Source organism: Centruroides sculpturatus, unplaced genomic scaffold (assembly GCF_000671375.1).
Source record: "Centruroides sculpturatus isolate CEXI.00-Female unplaced genomic scaffold, Cexi_2.0 scaffold458, whole genome shotgun sequence".
Taxonomy (NCBI): Eukaryota; Metazoa; Arthropoda; class Arachnida; order Scorpiones; family Buthidae; genus Centruroides; species Centruroides sculpturatus.
Window position 1 is genome coordinate 542,197 of NW_019384732.1, and position 19,141 is coordinate 561,337.

Sequence of the window (19,141 nt, forward strand, 5' to 3'; positions counted from 1 at the left end):
TCAATTTTTTTTGTTACACTCAAGTTTTTGTTTGTATTTAGTGTAAAATTCCTAGTTAACTTAAAATTTAGTATTTTTTTTTATTATTTAAAAAATGGCCTTAAAACAAAGACTTCTCACATTAATTCTATCAATTATAACTGGACTTGGCAATAAATAAATAAAAAAATGTTAATGGTTAAAGAGAGTAGTGGTAGGGGGAGATGGGTTAAGTAATTTTAGCATTAGGAGGAAGGCCGCATGCTCATGTAGAAACAGGTTAAAAGTTGATAGTGAGTAATAATATTGGTGAGGTTAAGCATGCTTTGACATGTTATCTGGGATACTAGGAATAAATATAAACAACCTGCTGTTGGATTAGATCATGTTTCAACAAGCTAAATAAGTTCAGTATCTCGCTAATCTCCACCTAATGCCACACTCAGTTATATCCAGCATTCGAACGCTACTGTGCTTGTATTTTTATTTCTGAAATATGGCTCGCAGAGGTTGTGTAATTTCTCCTGACAGATTCTGCTATGTTTGTGGTGAATACACAGTGAAAAGTCAACATCCCCTTTATCTGATCCCCTCTTTTTGGAAATGTGGGAGAAAAGAAAAAAGAAGCATGGAACTCTTTCAAGAACATAGTGCATAAGTTTTTGGGAAATACTAAGGATCCTGACTACAAAACCATTGTACAACACATGCTGGCAGTGTATGAAGCTCAAGGATGCAAGATGAGCTTAAAAGTTCATTTCTTACACTCCCATATTAACTATTTTCCCGAAAATTTGGAAGCCTACAGTGAAGAACAGGGGACAGAATGTCCGTGATATAGAGAGACGTTACCAGGAAAATGGGATGTCAATATGTTAGCTGACTACTGTTGGATGCTCAATCGAGAAACCAGAGAAGGAAATCAGAAACGAGTTTGGAGAAGCATCAAAGAAGAAAAGATGTCATAAGAAAAAAGAGTAGACCTAAAATTATGTATATTATATTTTCTTACAACTAATCAAAAACAAATTTTTGATTAATTGTAAGATATTATATTTAGTTCATTGTAATAAATAAGAGTTTTTATCAAAAATTTGTTTCTATTTTACAAAAACCTTTACATGATGGGATGTAACGGAAGTTATTTTTAGAATCTGTGATCTTTAAAACATATAATTCAGAAAAAATATTCCATGCAGCTGAAAAAAAATTTTTTTTGCAGACCTGTGTAATTAATTGATCAGCAGATAATTACAGAATAAAATAAAAGACAGAAAGGTTCATCTAGTACTCAATTAAAAACAATTTCAAACTTTTTAATTTTAGTTTTCAATCTATTCTTCCATAAATATGGATAATTTTATTTAAAGAAACACTTCAGGAAACTAAGAGAAAAAATTATTTTCATGGCTACTCTCAGATACAGTTTAATTGTGTTTAAGTCAACTTCCTTATTTCTATAATAATAATAATGAAAACTATCAAACACTAAAACTTCACACAATTTTAATGTCAAAATAATAAATATTTCTTTAAAGAATGCTTAATAAAATAATAAAAAATTGTGTGATTATTTTACACTTAAGCATTACATTTTATGCATGTTGCATAAAATTCTATTGCACTTACTATCTTCTCTCAATGTAATTCTTGAGATTATAATTCAACTAAATTTTGTATAGCTAATTTCATTATCATCAAAGCTTTTTTTTTGTTGTTGTTCTATTATTTTCAATTTTCTTGATACCATGCTGCAAAAACCAACACAAAAACCAACCTATAGGTGAGATTATCAAGCAGAGTGAACAGATACTCATCAAAATAGGCAGACATATATAAACAAACAACTCTACTAAAATCCAATGCATTATATACTAAAGCCAACCACTACTGTATGTTATAGGCTAAATAACAGCTATGATATTAATAAATTACCACACAATTTGATACTAGAGGGAGGGTTAGGCACCATTTCTTAATAAATTTAATAATTATAATTTTAATTAAATAATTTATGGGGTGCTCTGGGCTGATTCTTTTCTTCCAGTTTAATCGAAATTACTTAAATAAAATTATAATTATTAAATTTATTAAGAGATGGTGCCTAATGCCTTCCTCTAGTATCAAATTGTTCGGTAATTTATTATTATTATAACCATTATTTAAGCCTGATAACATACGCCTGTGGTTGGCTTTAGTTATATAATTATCAGGTTTTAGTAGAGTTGTTTGTAAGTAAAAGCTTCTTTAAGTTTGACCCTACTCAAGATATGACACACAACACCCTCTCTATCTACCCATCCCTTCAACTTTAAACTGCCAAAATTTAATAGCATCAATCCCCTAATATATAAATCTTCCTGCAAAATTTCAGAAATTTTCAACAAAAAGCACAGGAATTATTAAGCTTCATAGTGGGTGAACAAAACTGTTCCCCCCAAACATCCACACACATACAGGAAAACCTCCAAATTTTTTTTTTATATTTCTTGACAAGTTCAAAAATGTAAAAATCTTGAGGGTCATTTTTTGACTCATTGCCATAGTTTTCCCTGTTATATATAACAGAGCTGGGAAAGTAATTAAAATAATAATTAAGGTTACCTTGCAACCAGTCAACACATTTGCTGCCATTTGATGTGATTTTGCATCATTGTATCCTTCACACAATCAGAATTATGTCAACTGGCAGTAATCTTAATGTCATCCAAGTTTTATACGTTATGCTTCAAGATTAATAACTTAAAACTAAATCATTTATTTATCTCAAAGTATTATAAAACTGTATACCTTTTTGGACTTTGTTCTTGCACTATCATATTTGCTGTTTCTTGTAAATAAATTTCCCAATCAGGAAGAATGACATTTTGATCTGGAGAAAAGGGATATCTATAAAATAAATTTAATAAATACTTAACAATAAAAAATTTTTAAATATAAAATGTAAAATATGTAATATTTTATTTCATGCCATTTTAAAATGAAATATACAAACACATTTATATTGTGATAGATATTTCAATACATAATCTTTTCATAAAAAGATAAACTTTATGGTTAAAAAAAAATTAAAATTCTCCCAATAATTGTTTCTTTAATTTAAGAAGCTAAAACAGACAAGTGTATATGGCTATTTTAACACAGTTTTTTTCCTCAAAGATTCATTATAATTCAATATAAAAAATCTTCAATTTTCTATTTTTATACATTTTCAGATAATACAAAGTAAGACATGCAAAAATTACTTACTGCTGTACTCTACAGGCTTCACACATCAGAAGAGCTCGTCGTAAATTTCTATTACTTTTTTCTGCAATTTTCTGTGCCAGTTCAGTAGGTAAAGTGAGACCCTCTCTTCTACATGTATTCTTCAAAATGTTTACAATCTATAATTGAAAATATATTTAAATTTTTATATATTTAAAATAGAGAGAGAGAGAGAGAGAATGACAAATGGTCTCATCTGTTTATATTGGTCAATTGATAAATAAATACCCATTCATCACAAATATTATAGTTAGGACAAACATTTATTTGGATTTCAACTTGCATCAGGACTACTAAAATTCTTTTTCTGTCTGATTTTATTTTTTGACTCGGTGTGAGGTTTCTAATCAATCCTTTTATACAAATTGAATTTTGTGAAATTAAACCAATCTTTATTTAGATGATTAGTTCCTAGTTTATAGATGCTCTCTCAAGATAATAACATGTCATTATTTTGAGAGTATGTGAAGTTCCACAATTTTACTTACAACTTCACTTACAGTATGTGAAGTTCCACAATTCCTCCTGTGAAGCCAATCACCAATCACTACCCACTGTATATTGAATAAGCTTTTGTAAAGAAAAAAATAATAATTACAGTAAAACCTCTCTTAGTGAACACCTCAGTTAGGAATTCACTAGTGTTCATCTTGTTTAAGTGAACAATCCAAAATTCCTCTTGAAAATGCCTTAAGTTATCAGAACCAATCAACAACAAAAACCTTTAAGATGTAGTCTTTTTTATTTAAATTTCTAACGTTTTTGGTCTACTTTATTGACTGAACCTCATATAAGTGAACAATTCTGTAAGTGAATATTTCAATTTTCCTCAAGTAATCTTGTACCCCTTCAGATAACCAGTTGTGAAATTCTGGACTTCAAAGTAAACAACTTATCATAACATCAACATTGTTGACTATCTGTCAACTTTTACACCTGGGAGTATGTCTTTCTTTAAATTCTCAGTGTCAAAAAAGATGCTTTCCCACGACCTTCTGTCCCAATTTTGTCATTTTAATATAACAATCAGCTACTCACAATAGTCAGTTATCGCCCATTCCTCCACAACTCAACAAGTCGTTGCCTGTTCCTCGACCAATATAGAACTCTGTCTTTCCTTATATGGAATACCATCATCTCCAATATGGAATAACATTGATTCCAACAGGATTACGTCCCCACATTAAAACATTCCTATCATGCTGATCTACCCCAGTGATATATCAAAAAATGGACAACCCATTACCTTCACTTGTTCTTTTTAAGGATCTCTTCAAACCCCAGGTATTTACAACAACGTGCAATTTATTGTAAATTCTCTCTCTCTCACAACCACCTACTGTGCATAGTTGGATTATTTTGCTTTAACATAAAATATATCATGTACTCTTTTTCTTTAAAATTAAATGGTTATTTGTTGGTTTAACTGGAATCCAAGTGAATCACTTCCAACTCACTGTCTCCAGATCCGATTGTTTGCGCACGCAGCTACTTGTACGACCTACTTTTAAAAACAAAACAACTCACCATCATGGCTTCCGTGTCGCATGAGACACGGTGGTGTCAGTCCTGACAAGGAGGTGCCGACCCTCCAGTCACACAGTTGTAATTTCCCTAATTGTTCCCTATACAATAATAAGTACCTGGTTAATTTCCTGTTGTCAAATTTTACTCCTGGAAGCAAAGTTAAGTGAACAAAAACTAGCAAAAATGCAGAATTTTCTAGAAGTCTGGAACTGAATGATAAAAAGCAGTTGGCTTTTATTACAATAGCAATCAGTTTTTTATTTGTACTTAAGAAGTGTTATGTATCATATATAAAACAAATCAAGAAGCCTTAACTTGTCAATAGAATGATTATTTCTTAACGATTTACAAGAAAAAAATCATCATCATCATCTTGATAGCTCTGCGTCTGTGAAGTTCTATACTGAAGACACAATCTTTCTCCAATTCTGTCTGCCTGTCAATAATTATCCAGTTGAATATTCTTAATTGTTTTAGTTGTTCTTCTGTTTTGTCTATCTATATATCTATCTTTTTTGTGGCTGCCCTTGAGATCAAGAATCCTTCATTGTTTGGGTGTAGACAAATTTTAGCAGTCAGTTTGGGTTTCAACATAACTCAGCAATCTATTTTGAATGGTTTTAAAATTCCTATTATATATGTGACACTGTATTTCTGTGAGATGTGGACAACAACAAACTAAATGAAAAACAACTATAGCATTTTGACAACACGAATCTACAAAGAATTTTTGATCTAGTATAGAATAATGAATGGCAGAGAAAAAAAATTTCTCACTCAAAAAGTGGGAAAAGTAGAGCATGCTAACAGAAAGTAGGACAAAGTAGATGCCCTGATCTTGATAACAAGAGGTGTCATCCATAAGTGTGTTAGACTTAAGTGAAAGTCACAGAATTTACAGAACAAACAATAAATTATAATGAAATAATTTAGTATTATATCAATTAAAAGTTTTGAATCCTTACAAATTGTACCTGCCAACACCATGAAAATTGGTAATAAGCAAAAGTACCAACTATGAATCTAGGCATTCTTGATGGATTAATATTCACATGCTGGCTCTTTCAATTAAATCATATTTGTTCCAATGTACTTTATTTTTAGTTTTCATTTATACTTAGTATCAATATATCTAATACAATATTAGAATTAAATATTACGTACCTCCGGTGTGTAGTTGTACGTTATTGTTAATATTAAAATTAATTAAAATATTAAAAATATTTTTGATAAAATCAAGCACCATACGTGCTATTTCTGACAAAAAACAATTATTGTCAGAATAGTATTCTTATATTCAGTTTTCTCCTGAAGTGACTGTAAACACAATATTAAAGAAATATATTTTATTTTAGTTTAATTTACTTGCAAATAAAACATTTGTAAATTAGACTCAATTATATTTTAATAAAATTCCAATTAATATAATGTAATAATGATTCAAATTTGATACTTCAAATTTGAATTAAAAAATGATACTTCAAATCTGAAAAGATTTCTATAAACCATTTATTGGAACAATATTTTTTTTTTTTTTATAACTTCTTCCTCTAAATCAAACTTCTTAGGATGGATTTTCNAATAACCGAATTTAACTCTCACACATGAACGTGAACTATCCTTTTTTGCAACATATTTTCATGCTCAATTTAAATCTTATTTCAAAGTATTACACAGTATATCAATAATAAGATTTACCCAAGTTATTTTTGAACTAATTTAAAAATATATCTAAAATTATAAATTAATGAAATAATCTTACTTCTTCTATTGAAGGTGCAGCAACTCTAACACCGAGACATCTACTTCTTACTGCTGGAATAACTTTGCTTGAAGAATTGCAACATAAAATTAGCCGACATGTTGTCATGTATTTTTCCATTGTCCTTCTCAATGCATGTTGGGCATCTTTTGTTAACTTATCAACCTCCATAAGAACTACAACTAAACAAAAATTTCTTAATAAATATTTGATATAAATACATAACTAAAAAAATATTCCTTTTAAGTCATATATTTTTAATTTATGTGAAATTATTGTCAATAATAAATATACATAAAGATTTGGATATTACTCATTTAATAGTATTTTTAATTCTAAATTGTTTCCATCATTATAATGAATGTTGCATTCTTTAAAAAGAATTCTATACTTCTCAGAATACACAATTTTTTATTTTGACAATCTTCTGTGGCTTTCTTAAAGTACTTAACTCTCAAATTAACAAAAGAAAAAACAAGAACTATTTTCAAAGTTGTTAATTTTTCATCATTTAGCCTCTACATAAATACTGTATAGTTGACTTTGCTTATCATTAGGATTATGATTATGCTCATTACAAGCCTAACAATGTGAATACTGAATAGATCTATTTTAAATTATGTTCAGTAATATTGTCTACTTGATCTACTACAAAATAACCAGTAACAAAGAGTATATTGAAGCAAAAAAATATTATTATAAATGGTAACTTATGGTCAAAATGACTATATATATAAAATTATTAATTCATAATTCTTAATTAAAGATGTAAGAATAGACAAAATTTATAGCTTATAAATCAGAGCAGCTGAACTAATCATTATAGTAACCATAATGCTTTTACATAAAGTAAATTTTTAAGATTTAGATAATTTAGACTGCACATCTTAATTTTAAAAATCATATGTAAAATTTGTGTTTGTGGCATTATCATCATTGTACATACACTTAATACTACATTCGCACACAATCCACAACTCACTTCGATCTCGATTTACCTACAATCTGGATTGTGACTGTCGCTAGTCAAACGTCATGCTGTTCATACAGGCAGTCCGCTCGAGAAGAACCTGGCTATTACACGCAATCATAAAACTGACGTAACTAAGTGGTAAGTCGCAAACACCAACAAACAAAATGGAAGTTTTGGTTAGAAATAAATACTTTTTCTTGCCATACATCTAATAATAGACAGATGTCGTCATCTCTCCAGATGTCTTTTTTTATTTCTCTGTCGATAGCCCGACACGTGTTCTGCAGCCATCTTGTATTTTCTCGCGCGTGTGGGATTGTGGGATCTCTCTTATGACTGGATCTAGTTTCGAGAACTCTCTCCAGTCGATCGCTATTGAACCTCGTTTCAGTCAAGATTGAAACGGTCAAGAGCGTTTGCACCATGGAACAGTCTCCAACCTTAGTCACAATCTAGATCGAAATGCTCAGTGCAAACGGGGTATTACATGTATACAAAACTAATAATAATACAACAGAATAAATCAAATTTAAACATTTAATTTTAATTTTGACATTAATTATTAAATAGATATAATATTAATGAGTATATATAAAAAATAATCAAATATTTACCTTTAAAATCTTTCTGTACATTTGTTTCTAATTGTTGTGTTTGAGCAACATTTTTCAACATTTCCTGAATCACCACTCTATCATATATTCCAATATCACTAAAAAAATAATTTTTCAAAATTAAAATTTTTACTTTAAAATTTTATTATTTAATATCTGAAATATTTTATAATAATCAATGTCATAGCAATTTAAAATACTAAATTCAGAACTTAAAAAAAATTGTTTCAAATGAAACAGTTTAGACAGAAGAAAAAATCAATAAACATAAGTCAGAAATTGTATTAATGTGAATTATTAGCTAATTAGGGTGCAATTTGAAAAATTTTAGACCTATAAATTCTCATTATTGTCCGTCTGTCTGTTCTTCCTTAATCTTGGGAACAGAGTTAGATAAATGAAAGTCAAGACCAGACAGCTTAAGGGCAGGAGATCCGATTAACTATGTGCAAACTTTCAATGCAAACTGGAAGTCGTGTTATTTCAATTCTAAAATTTTCCCCTAAAACGTGTTAGATAGATAATCGGCACAATTCTAATGTTAAAGGAAAAATACGATGTAGTGTACATGCAACATTATGTATCAGACAAATACTTTTGAATTTGATTTTCAGTTCTATTTGTCTTCCATCTTTAGAACCTGAAGATGGCCTTTAAACAGGGTTGCAATCATCAGTTCTATCAATAAATTGTTTATTCAATACTGGATTTAAGGTTTATTGGCATTTTGATACATAACTCACTTTGGTCCAACAGTTATATGGACTTGTTATATGGCAGGGGAGGGCTCATGCTCAGTATTAACTAATTTTGTTGCAATAACAAGTAATANTTGTGGTGAATACACAGTGAAAAGTCAACATCCCCTTTATCTGATCCCCTCTTTTTGGAAATGTGGGAGAAAAGAAAAAAGAAGCATGGAACTCTTTCAAGAACATAGTGCATAAGTTTTTGGGAAATACTAAGGATCCTGACTACAAAACCATTGTACAACACATGCTGGCAGTGTATGAAGCTCAAGGATGCAAGATGAGCTTAAAAGTTCATTTCTTACACTCCCATATTAACTATTTTCCCGAAAATTTGGAAGCCTACAGTGAAGAACAGGGGACAGAATGTCCGTGATATAGAGAGACGTTACCAGGAAAATGGGATGTCAATATGTTAGCTGACTACTGTTGGATGCTCAATCGAGAAACCAGAGAAGGAAATCAGAAACGAGTTTGGAGAAGCATCAAAGAAGAAAAGATGTCATAAGAAAAAAGAGTAGACCTAAAATTATGTATATTATATTTTCTTACAACTAATCAAAAACAAATTTTTGATTAATTGTAAGAAAATATATTTAGTTCATTGTAATAAATAAGAGTTTTTATCAAAAATTTGTTTCTATTTTACAAAAACCTTTACATGATGGGATGTAACGGAAGTTATTTTTAGAATCTGTGATCTTTAAAACATATAATTCAGAAAAAATATTCCATGCAGCTAAAAAAANTGGACTTGTTATATGGCAGGGGAGGGCTCATGCTCAGTATTAACTAATTTTGTTGCAATAACAAGTAATATTAAAATATAGTAAAACCGAAAAATTAAAAGTCTTTAATCTTTCAGTTTTATTTTATCTTGGCTGCTATTGTATTAACACAATTAATAAACACACTTTAAATCACCTTTAAAATCCAGTAACAAAAATTTTTTAATGTAAAAGTTTTTGACAAACATTTTCCACCTTAACCAAGGTCTGCTTCAAGTCTTTAAATTAACAATATTCCAAATTGGGGAATGCATGGAACAACTTTTCAAAATATTATTTTTTAAAAATTGGAACAAAAACATAACTCTATATAGCAACAAAAATTAAATGGTGGTAAATATAAATTTAACACTTATATAAAGTTAACACATATATAAATTTAAAACAACTTAATACCAATTAATAAAAATTAATTTATGTTGACACTCCCCAGTTTTTCATAAAAGCATTGTAATGCATACAAGATTGTTTTTCTATCCTTGAAGTTAATACATTTACCAGTCAGATCAGCCTTGTATATTTTCAAGGCTTCTAGGGCCCTAATGTGATCTTTTTGAAATGATTGCCTTATTAACATGGCATTTTGGAGATCAACTTGCACATCAGGCTCAGTGACGTAAATGGATAGGGCAAAGGTATGTCTTTTGTTCAAAATGTCGTAATAATGTTCTTGCACCCTTTTTTGTATTGAGTATTTAGTGGACCCAATGTACACTAAATCCCTTTGGAATCTGTTGTCCCTAACAGTGATGTCAACAGTGTTCCTGTTGTCACTCGCAATAATTGAAAATATTTGTCAAAAATTCTTACATTAAAAAAATTTTTGTTACTAGATTTTAAAGGTTGTTTAAAGTGTGTTTGTGATTCATTCTAGTATAGTGAAGATAATTTTGACACAATTAACTAATTTTTTCACAGAAAAAGGAGCAATTTGGATACACAGTGGATGATCAGTTAATGAACATAATCTGTTCCAAGACTTTGTTCATTAACCGATTATTGATTTACCATAGGTTTTTATGGGAATTTGATTAATACTTTCCGGAGACTCCAAAAAATAAAAAATATATACTTTTTTACTACATTTATTTATATGTAATAGTAAAAATATATATGCAGTCTTACATTTTTATTAGTCATGTCTTTTCCGTTTGTGGGGTTTAAAGAATCTGTCCAATGTCAATTGCTTTTCTCTTTTCTTCAGGATTTTTCGGAAGTAATTAATAGTATTGTAATTGTAGAGATCCCCAACCCATTAACCCTATTCTGGTTTGGATGCCACTTGGATGACCGTTGTTCTGACATCCCTGGAGTTCTTCTGTCGTCAGATCAGTTTCAGGTTCCATTATGAGCTCTAAAATGCTCTTTATTTCTCAGATGTGATTTTCATTACTCCATTAGCAGCTTGAAACTTCTTGATATATCTTTCATAGCTAAGATTGTGCCTACTATAGACCTGTTCAAGCCATACATCTAGCAACATCAGGCATCTTCTGCCCACTTTCTACCTTGGCTATTATCTCTTACTTGGTTTCTATGGTAAGCACAGTTCTTGACACTTCTCTTTTTAGGCTCCATAATATTATCAGTTTCTTTTTTAAATAAAAAGTTCAGAAAAGCACTTACAAAAATTCAGAGAACAGAAATCAACTAGTCCAAAAAATTATTTAAATGCAAGGCCCGGATGAAATTCAAAATTTGGTATTTTTTTAAAAAGTTAATGAATATCTGATGGGACAGTTAAAATTTCATCTTTTGTAAATAAACCCCGATGCAAAACTTAACAAGTACCCATCCAACAGTCTCGCAAACAGGTAAACAGGCAAACAGGTAAACAGTCTCGCAGAAAGGTAAACAAAAAGCTGGAATTACAAGGGAGAGTTTCAAAATTCAGAGGAATATTAATACTATCTGATCGGTATCGGGTTGAGTGTTGATGTTGACATTTCCCATGCTACGAAAGGTTTCGAATTGTTACCTGAAGACAAGGGGAAATCAATAAGTATTCGTTATTTTCCATCACTTCTTTTTATGTTTGTTCAGTAAAGTGTTTGTTATTCGAACATGTGTTCGTTGTCCAATCATAAAAATCTTTCACGAAAGTGTTTGTTATCTGAACTGTTCATTAACCAATCACCCACTGTAGTTTCATATAAGTTACGTGTGTCATAAGAGAAAAGTGTTGGAATTGGCTGCTAACAGTGAATGAGTCATGCAATCTAAATATAGAACTCTGTGACAACTGATTGTCACAGTGGTTATTTGGAAGAGTAAGTCATGTTGGCTATTTTAAATGCTAATTGCACCTTATTTCTTGGTGTGAATTGTGCATTTTTGGACTGATTTTCATCTACAGGGAAGTGAAAAGTAACTAGGCAATGAGAAGTCACTATAATTTCTATACTTCTAACACAAAAGTGATGAAAATTATCAAATCAAATCAAATCTATTAGCAAAAGGAAAAGATTTCCCTGTTACAGGGGTGATACATAAAAATGAAATTAATTAACAATTTTAGTTTACAAAAGTATTATATTGATAATAAAACAATCATAATTTAACAGAACTGTACAGTCATTTTGCCTTACATCTTATAAACATGTACAGAATAAGTAAAAAAATACCGTAATAGGATATTTAAGTTTTATAATGATTTTTATTTATTATTAACAACATTTATTTAATTTTTTAAAACTTTTTCCATGATTTTAACAAAGTAATTATAAATTTTATATAGATCCTTTTTATTGAGAAAGTTTAAATTTATTTTGAGTTCAAGAGGTGATCTATAGTTACATATTCATATGATTTCATATTGTTCACACAAAGTTGTAAGTTCTTGACAGTTTTTTAGAAGGTGGAATGCTGAGAAGTCTTTGGATTGACATAAGCAGCAATGGGTATTTGAAAAGTTTATGTAGGTATTATTAACAAAGAGAGAATATTTGTTAAGGCATAGCTGGATTATTAGTCATTTCACATTCAAATCAATTGGTTGCCACATATATGGCTGAGAAGATGGGATTTTGAATAAGTTGGTGTACCAGAGATGATAATTACTATGGTTTAAAGAGAGCTGATCTTTATTTATAGATTGAGATATGGCAGAGTTTAATAGAAGAGTATAACCGTATTTCCAATCCTAAATGATATCTTTAAATAATAGTTCTGATATGCCAAATGAGTTCAAAATTTTACATAATTTGTATTGCCAAAGCTGTTTGTAATTTACATTTTTGCTCTGCTTGATTATTTCTTGATGTAGGAAAGCTATTATCATCACTTTTGAATTTGAGTCTATAATAAAATTTAATTATACTTTTTAATAGAAGGAGAAATGACCAGATACGATTTGTTTCATGTCAGAGAGCATAACCAGGAATTGTTCTTTCTAGATGGAATAATTTACATAGGAAATAGACATGAAAGGACTCGAGTTTAGACTTCAGATAGGGCTTGCGTAGTAAATAATAGGGTTGATTATAGAATTGTATAGTTTCATATGGATATTCAAATTAGAGATTTTCAGGGTTGAGTATAGAAACAGAAGATTGTCGATAGCCTGCTTTACTTTGATATTGATTCTTGAGATTTGAGCTTTGAAGGTTACATTCTAATCAAAGACGACACCCAGATAGTTTACTTCATTAACTGTTTGTAGTAGAATATTGTCATGATATATTTTAGTTTCTTTTTCAGATATTTTGCTATTACAGCTGTCCCTTGATAATTCGACAGGTATGGGACCAAAGGAGTGTCGGATTATCAAAAATGTCCGAATTACCGAAAATGATTACATATTTGGCATTGTTTTGCTAGCAGTAGCCTACAATATTCCCTACACCAACTGTTCGAACAGAACTGCTCACGGAAAACACACAAAATGTGTGTCATCGTGTAAGAATTGGGTGGGGAGATTCACGTCGCGACATGCTTCTGTGCAAGCAAACACGTAACGAGGACGGGTACCTTGACGGGAGGTGCGTCGGACTACTGAGCATGTCGGATTACAAAACGTCGTACTATCAAGGAACAGCTGTATTGCGAAAAATAATAATGTTTTGGTTTTGCCAGATTTATTACTAAGTGAATTGATTTAAAATAAAGATTTACTGGTTAATTTTTCTTTGTAATGAGATTTTGGTGGGTGCTAGTATTACTAAATCATCTGCGAATAATATGTAGTGAAAGATTCTGTTGTTTATTTCGATGCCATCAGTTGAATTATGGAAAAGTTGATCAATGCCGAGCAGATAGAAGTTAAATAAATATGGCAAAACGGGATCGATCACCTTGAAGAATACCACGAGAAAGTTAGTGAGGGAGAAAGAATCTTGCCTTGTTTGATCTTTATGTTATAATTTGAGAAGAGCTTTTTTAAAGTAGTTGAGAATCAGGTACTTGCACCGCAGGCAAGTTATTTACTAGTAGTGGTATATAGATTGAATGAAAGCTTTTTATATATTGATGAAAGCATATACTTTTCTATGTTTTTTTAGTAGATGAAGTTATATTATCATTAGTAATATGAATATTGCTGATTCAGTTCCTTTATTTTTAGTAAAAGCATATTGAAATTTGGCTTCTAGATCAGTATCTTTAGTCCATTGTTGAAATTTTTTTGCCAGTATTGAAATGAAACATTTTCTTAAAGTTGATAGTAATGCTATTGGCCTATAATTATTAGGGGAAAGCTGATCACCCTTTTTATGGACCATGGTAAGGATAACTGTATTCCAAGAGTCTGGGTAAGAGGTGGCTTTGTACATGATGTTAAAAAGATTTAACAGTTTTAACCTGGCTTTATTTGGAAGCATTTTTAGAAATTTGGTAGGAATATTATTATTTCCTGGAGTTGAATTACTTTTTGTTTTATGTATTGCTTCATTCAGTTCATCAATGGTAAAATAGGAGTCTAAGTATTCGTTATAAGAATTAGTGTTTATTATTGGAAGTAAATTTGAATAAATTTTTGGGAATCTTTGATAGAAATTTTTCCAAGTATCGAAGTCTATGATTGGTGATTTTTCAGTTAGATTTGATTTAAAACAGAATCTTCTTATTGTAGACCAGAATAATTTACTGTCTTTTTATTAAATTTGATTCAAGTTTCGTGAAGTAGTTTTTCTTTTTTGTCTTGAGTAAGTTGTTGTAGATTGTTTGGCTTTCTTGTAATTATCAAAGTTGGTATCATTAGAGTTTAGTCTGAACATTTTTAGTTTAGATTGCTTTTCCATTTTCATTTTATGACAATCAAAATCATATCAGATTTGTCAGAATTTATTATGAAAGTTTCTTCTTTCATTATTCTTGTATATATTATCATTCATTATATTTGTCATTAATTTATAAATTTCTTCACTATTGTTTTCTGTTATTATTGGAATGTCAGTAAATAGATCTTCAATTTCTGTTGAATATCTTGAGGTCTGTACTTTATTCTTTGACTTTTAATTGATAAGTTGTCTGATTTCTTATGCGGAAATAGTAAAAATTTTGCTATTGTAGATAGATGATCAGAGATGTCAATAGTAGTTATGGTGAACAACAATCCAGTAGTAAGTCTGAGCAAATTGTATAATCGATAGTGGATTTTCCGGCATATGTTAAACAGGTGTATTCTGCAAGAATATCAGATTTGATGCATCCATTTATTATATACATTTTAAGATCTGTTATTATTTCTATTAGTTTTTTACCCAGTCTATTAAGCTGTTTGTCTTTTGACTGACGAGTATTTTATATTAAAGAATTAGGTCCATCATATCTAGAGTCCATTGTTCACCAATTCTTGAATTAAAATTTCCTAGTATAATAGAATATGGAGTCATATATTGCCAAATATCAATTAGTTTGGAGGTTTCATTTAGATTTGTTAAATCATCAGGAGGGATATAGACAAGCATTAAGGTCATTAATTTATTATATTTGTAAGAATAGTTTGTTGATTGAAATAAGAAGCAGGATGTAGTTGTCAGATTTTTTGTTTGTATTATTTTACAAAAATCTTTTTTTATTAAATATACAAGAGACAACAGCTCGGACAACCTGGGCCTATTGGTTTATGTGCCATTACTGATTCAATTATAAATTTATCAAAAAAATTTGATTTATAAGTTAATTCAGAGGTTATTCCAAGCTTGAACCTGATATTTTCAGGTTCAAGCTTGGAATAAAAAGAGTTGATTAGTGGAATTTTATTTTTAAGCTCTTGGCTATTCCAGTTGACAATAGTAAATAATTGATTGTTCAAATAAGTTTTATTGTATTGAATTTTACTTTGCTTCTTAATATATCAGCTTGTTGTATTTGTTAACCTAGAAGACAGAAGAAAGGTATCCACATGGACTAATTTCCCAGTATTTAACTGTAGGTTAATTTTTCACATTCAATTATTAAAATGTCATTACATTGTTTGACCTGAGGATTATGTTTTTCAGTTTGTAGAAAGTTGGAAGTAAGTATTTTCATCTAATCCTAGAGTTTTTTGTTAAGTCCAGTGATATTTGCATATTTTTCCATTCTTCTAGCAAATTCTGTTGTTTCTTCTGTATAAAGGTGGAAAAATGCGATCACAAATATGGTTATTGGCAAGAGTTAGTCTTATAGTTAAATTTGGTGATAAGTGAGTTGAACTATTTCCAGGATGTCTTCTTGAGCTATGTTTTGCAAGTTTAATGAGGTAGTAATAAAATTATGAATTTCTAGTCTAGAAATAGTTTTAGAATTGGGATAATTATATATAATAATATTATTGTGGTAATGATCATTAATTAAAGAGTCCAATTTAAATTGAATATAGTCCTTATTTACTTGTAATTTGTCGACCTGTTGTTTTAGGTTACACAAGTCTGCAAAAAAAACTTTCCAGCTGCATGGAATATTTTTGCTGAATTATATGTTTTAAAGATCACAGATTCTAAAAATAACTTCCATTACATCCCATCACAAAGGTTTTTTGCAAAATAGAAACAAATTTTTTGATAAAAACTCTTATTTATTACAATGAACTAAATATATTATATTTTCTTACAACTAATCAACAAATTGTTTCTGATATTTATACACAATTTTAGATCTACTCTTTTTTCTTATGAAACTTTTCTTCTTCTTTTTGATTCTTTTCCAAACTTGTTTCCAATTTCTTTCTCTGGTTTCTCAATTGAACATCCAACAGTAGTCAGCTAACATATTGACATCCCATTTTCCTTGGTAACGTCTCTCGATATCACGGGCATCCTGGTGAAATCTTTCACCTTGTTGTTCACTGTAGGCTCCCAAGATTTTGGGAAAATAGTCAATATAGGAGTGTAAGAAAGTAACTTTTAAGCTCATCTTGCATCCTTGAGCTTCATACACTGCTGCCAGCATGCATTGTACAATGGTTTTGTAGTCAAGGTCCTTACTATTCCCCAAAAATTTATGCACTACATTCGTGAAAGAGTCCCATGCTTCTTTTTCCTTTTCTCCCATTGTTTCCAAAAATCTGCATTGTTTTGATCTCCAAGTTTCAATTCGAAATATGCAAATTAAACTTTCTTCACAAACTCACTTATGTTTCTTTGTGGACTTTTCACTGTGTATTCACCACAAACATAACAGAAGCTGTCAGGAGAAATTACACAACCTCTGCGAGCCATATTTCAGAAATAAAAATACAAGCACAGTAGCGTTCGAACGCTGGATATAAACTGAGTGTAGCATTAGGTGGCCAGCAAGATACTGAACTTATTTAGCTTGTTGAAACATGATCTAATCCAACAGCAGGTTGTTTATATTTATTCCTAGTATCCCAGATAACATGTCAAAGCATGCTTAACCTCACCAATATTATTACTCACTATCAACTTTTAACCTGTTTCTATACAATCACGTGATCTTCCTCCTAACACTAAAACTACTTAACCCACCTTCCTCCTAACGTTAAAACTACTTAACTTACCACAACTCTCTTCAACCATTAACATTTTTATTTATTTATTACAAAGTCCAGCTATAATTGATAGAATTAAAGTGAGAAGTCTTCATTTTAAGGCCATCTTTTAAAAAAAAAAAAAAAATACTAAATTTTAAGTTAACTAGGAATTTTATGCTAAATACAAATAAAAACTTGAGTGTAACAAAAAAAATTGACGAGATGGAATTTCTTTGGTATTTTTTTCGTTTTTACCAAATTGAAATCTGTAATAAAATGTATAAAAATCCTATGCAGTTTTTTACTTGCAGACCTGTATTATTTATTTGTTCTTCCATCTTTTTCTGCTGTTCTTTAATTTCATGGATGTTTTCATGTATAAGGTCAAGATCTTCTTTTATAATGATCATTTGGCTAAAAAGTTTATTGTTAGAAGTGTTAATCAAGTTGGAGATTTTGTTCCATAGGACTGTTGTAGAAGTGTTTGGTAGATTGTCTGGTTTGTTAAGTAAAGTAGAATCAAAGTTATTTGACTCACCGAGAGACTATGAGTGCTTAGTTGTGACAAATTCAGGTTAGAGTTCACGTCCTCTGTGAAGTCTTCATGAAAGTTTTTTCGGAACTTAAGTTAAAATCCGTTATTAGCCTGGAGTTTGAAGAGTAGGTTGATTCTTTTTGCCTTCTGGTTTAGAGCGATTCATTGGCAGTCTTCCCTGCTTCGGTGGAGAATGTTGCATTTTTATTAATATTAATATTACCTCTGGTGATATTAGTTAAATCAAATATAAACTTTTTTAATGCTTTAAGTTAGTCAGAATCAATCAACACTTGACTTTATGCAGATAACAAAGTGTGCAAGAAAAGTTGCCAGCAGTCTTAATGGTTGGAACACACCCCTCCAGTGATGAAAATTATTTGACATATACCTTATTAAATAGAAATATGAATGCATACCTTAAAATTCAATGTAGGCACAACACCATCCACCAATTTCCTCAAACAACCAGAGACTATGAGTGGATGGATGCTACTTCTCTGTGCATCTGCAACTGAATCTGTGGTGCAACTGAATTAGCTTTGAATAACAATCTTTGATTGTTTCCAGAAGGATTGTGGCATGACGTCCCTTTGCCAAACCCCACCATCTCTGCACAGTAATCATTGACTTCCACACCTCATAGCTTACAGCAATCTGCACTCATTCCTGGACAAATGGTTAATCATCTTTTTTGCAATTGCTCATGTTGCCTCTCTCAGTCACTGCCCAAACCAATGTGGGAATTATAAAATTCTGTTGATTTGATGTATGTGCACACAAATATTATTATGATTGCATTATTATTATTATTATGTGTTGGGTTTAGTGGGTTATACTCGGTACACACCGGTGGCTGTGTACTATGCCGGACCAGAGTCAAGGCATAGCAACCAAAACAAAACTAAAATTAAATGTGTGTGTCAGTGTCTGTATTAAGGAATTTCCTAACAATATGGCATGTATTCAATATAGTGGCCTTCTGTAGTGTGATGTATGTATTTCTACTCAATTGTAATGTTCCCAGGCTTT

General features: G+C 30.3%; 1 protein-coding gene across 1 annotated transcript in view; it reads right to left on the minus strand.

Annotated features, from left to right (window-relative positions):
• Positions 1-19,141, minus strand: part of LOC111628227 (replication factor C subunit 3-like) — a 54,634-nt gene that overhangs the window by 19,265 nt on the left and 16,228 nt on the right. The window contains exons 3-6 of the mRNA XM_023371971.1: positions 8,123-8,220; positions 6,536-6,717; positions 3,229-3,365; positions 2,770-2,868 (exon numbers count right to left, since the gene is read on the minus strand). Coding sequence (XP_023227739.1) covers positions 2,770-2,868; positions 3,229-3,365; positions 6,536-6,717; positions 8,123-8,220 — 516 coding nt within the window. The remainder of the gene's footprint in view (positions 1-2,769; positions 2,869-3,228; positions 3,366-6,535; positions 6,718-8,122; positions 8,221-19,141) is intronic.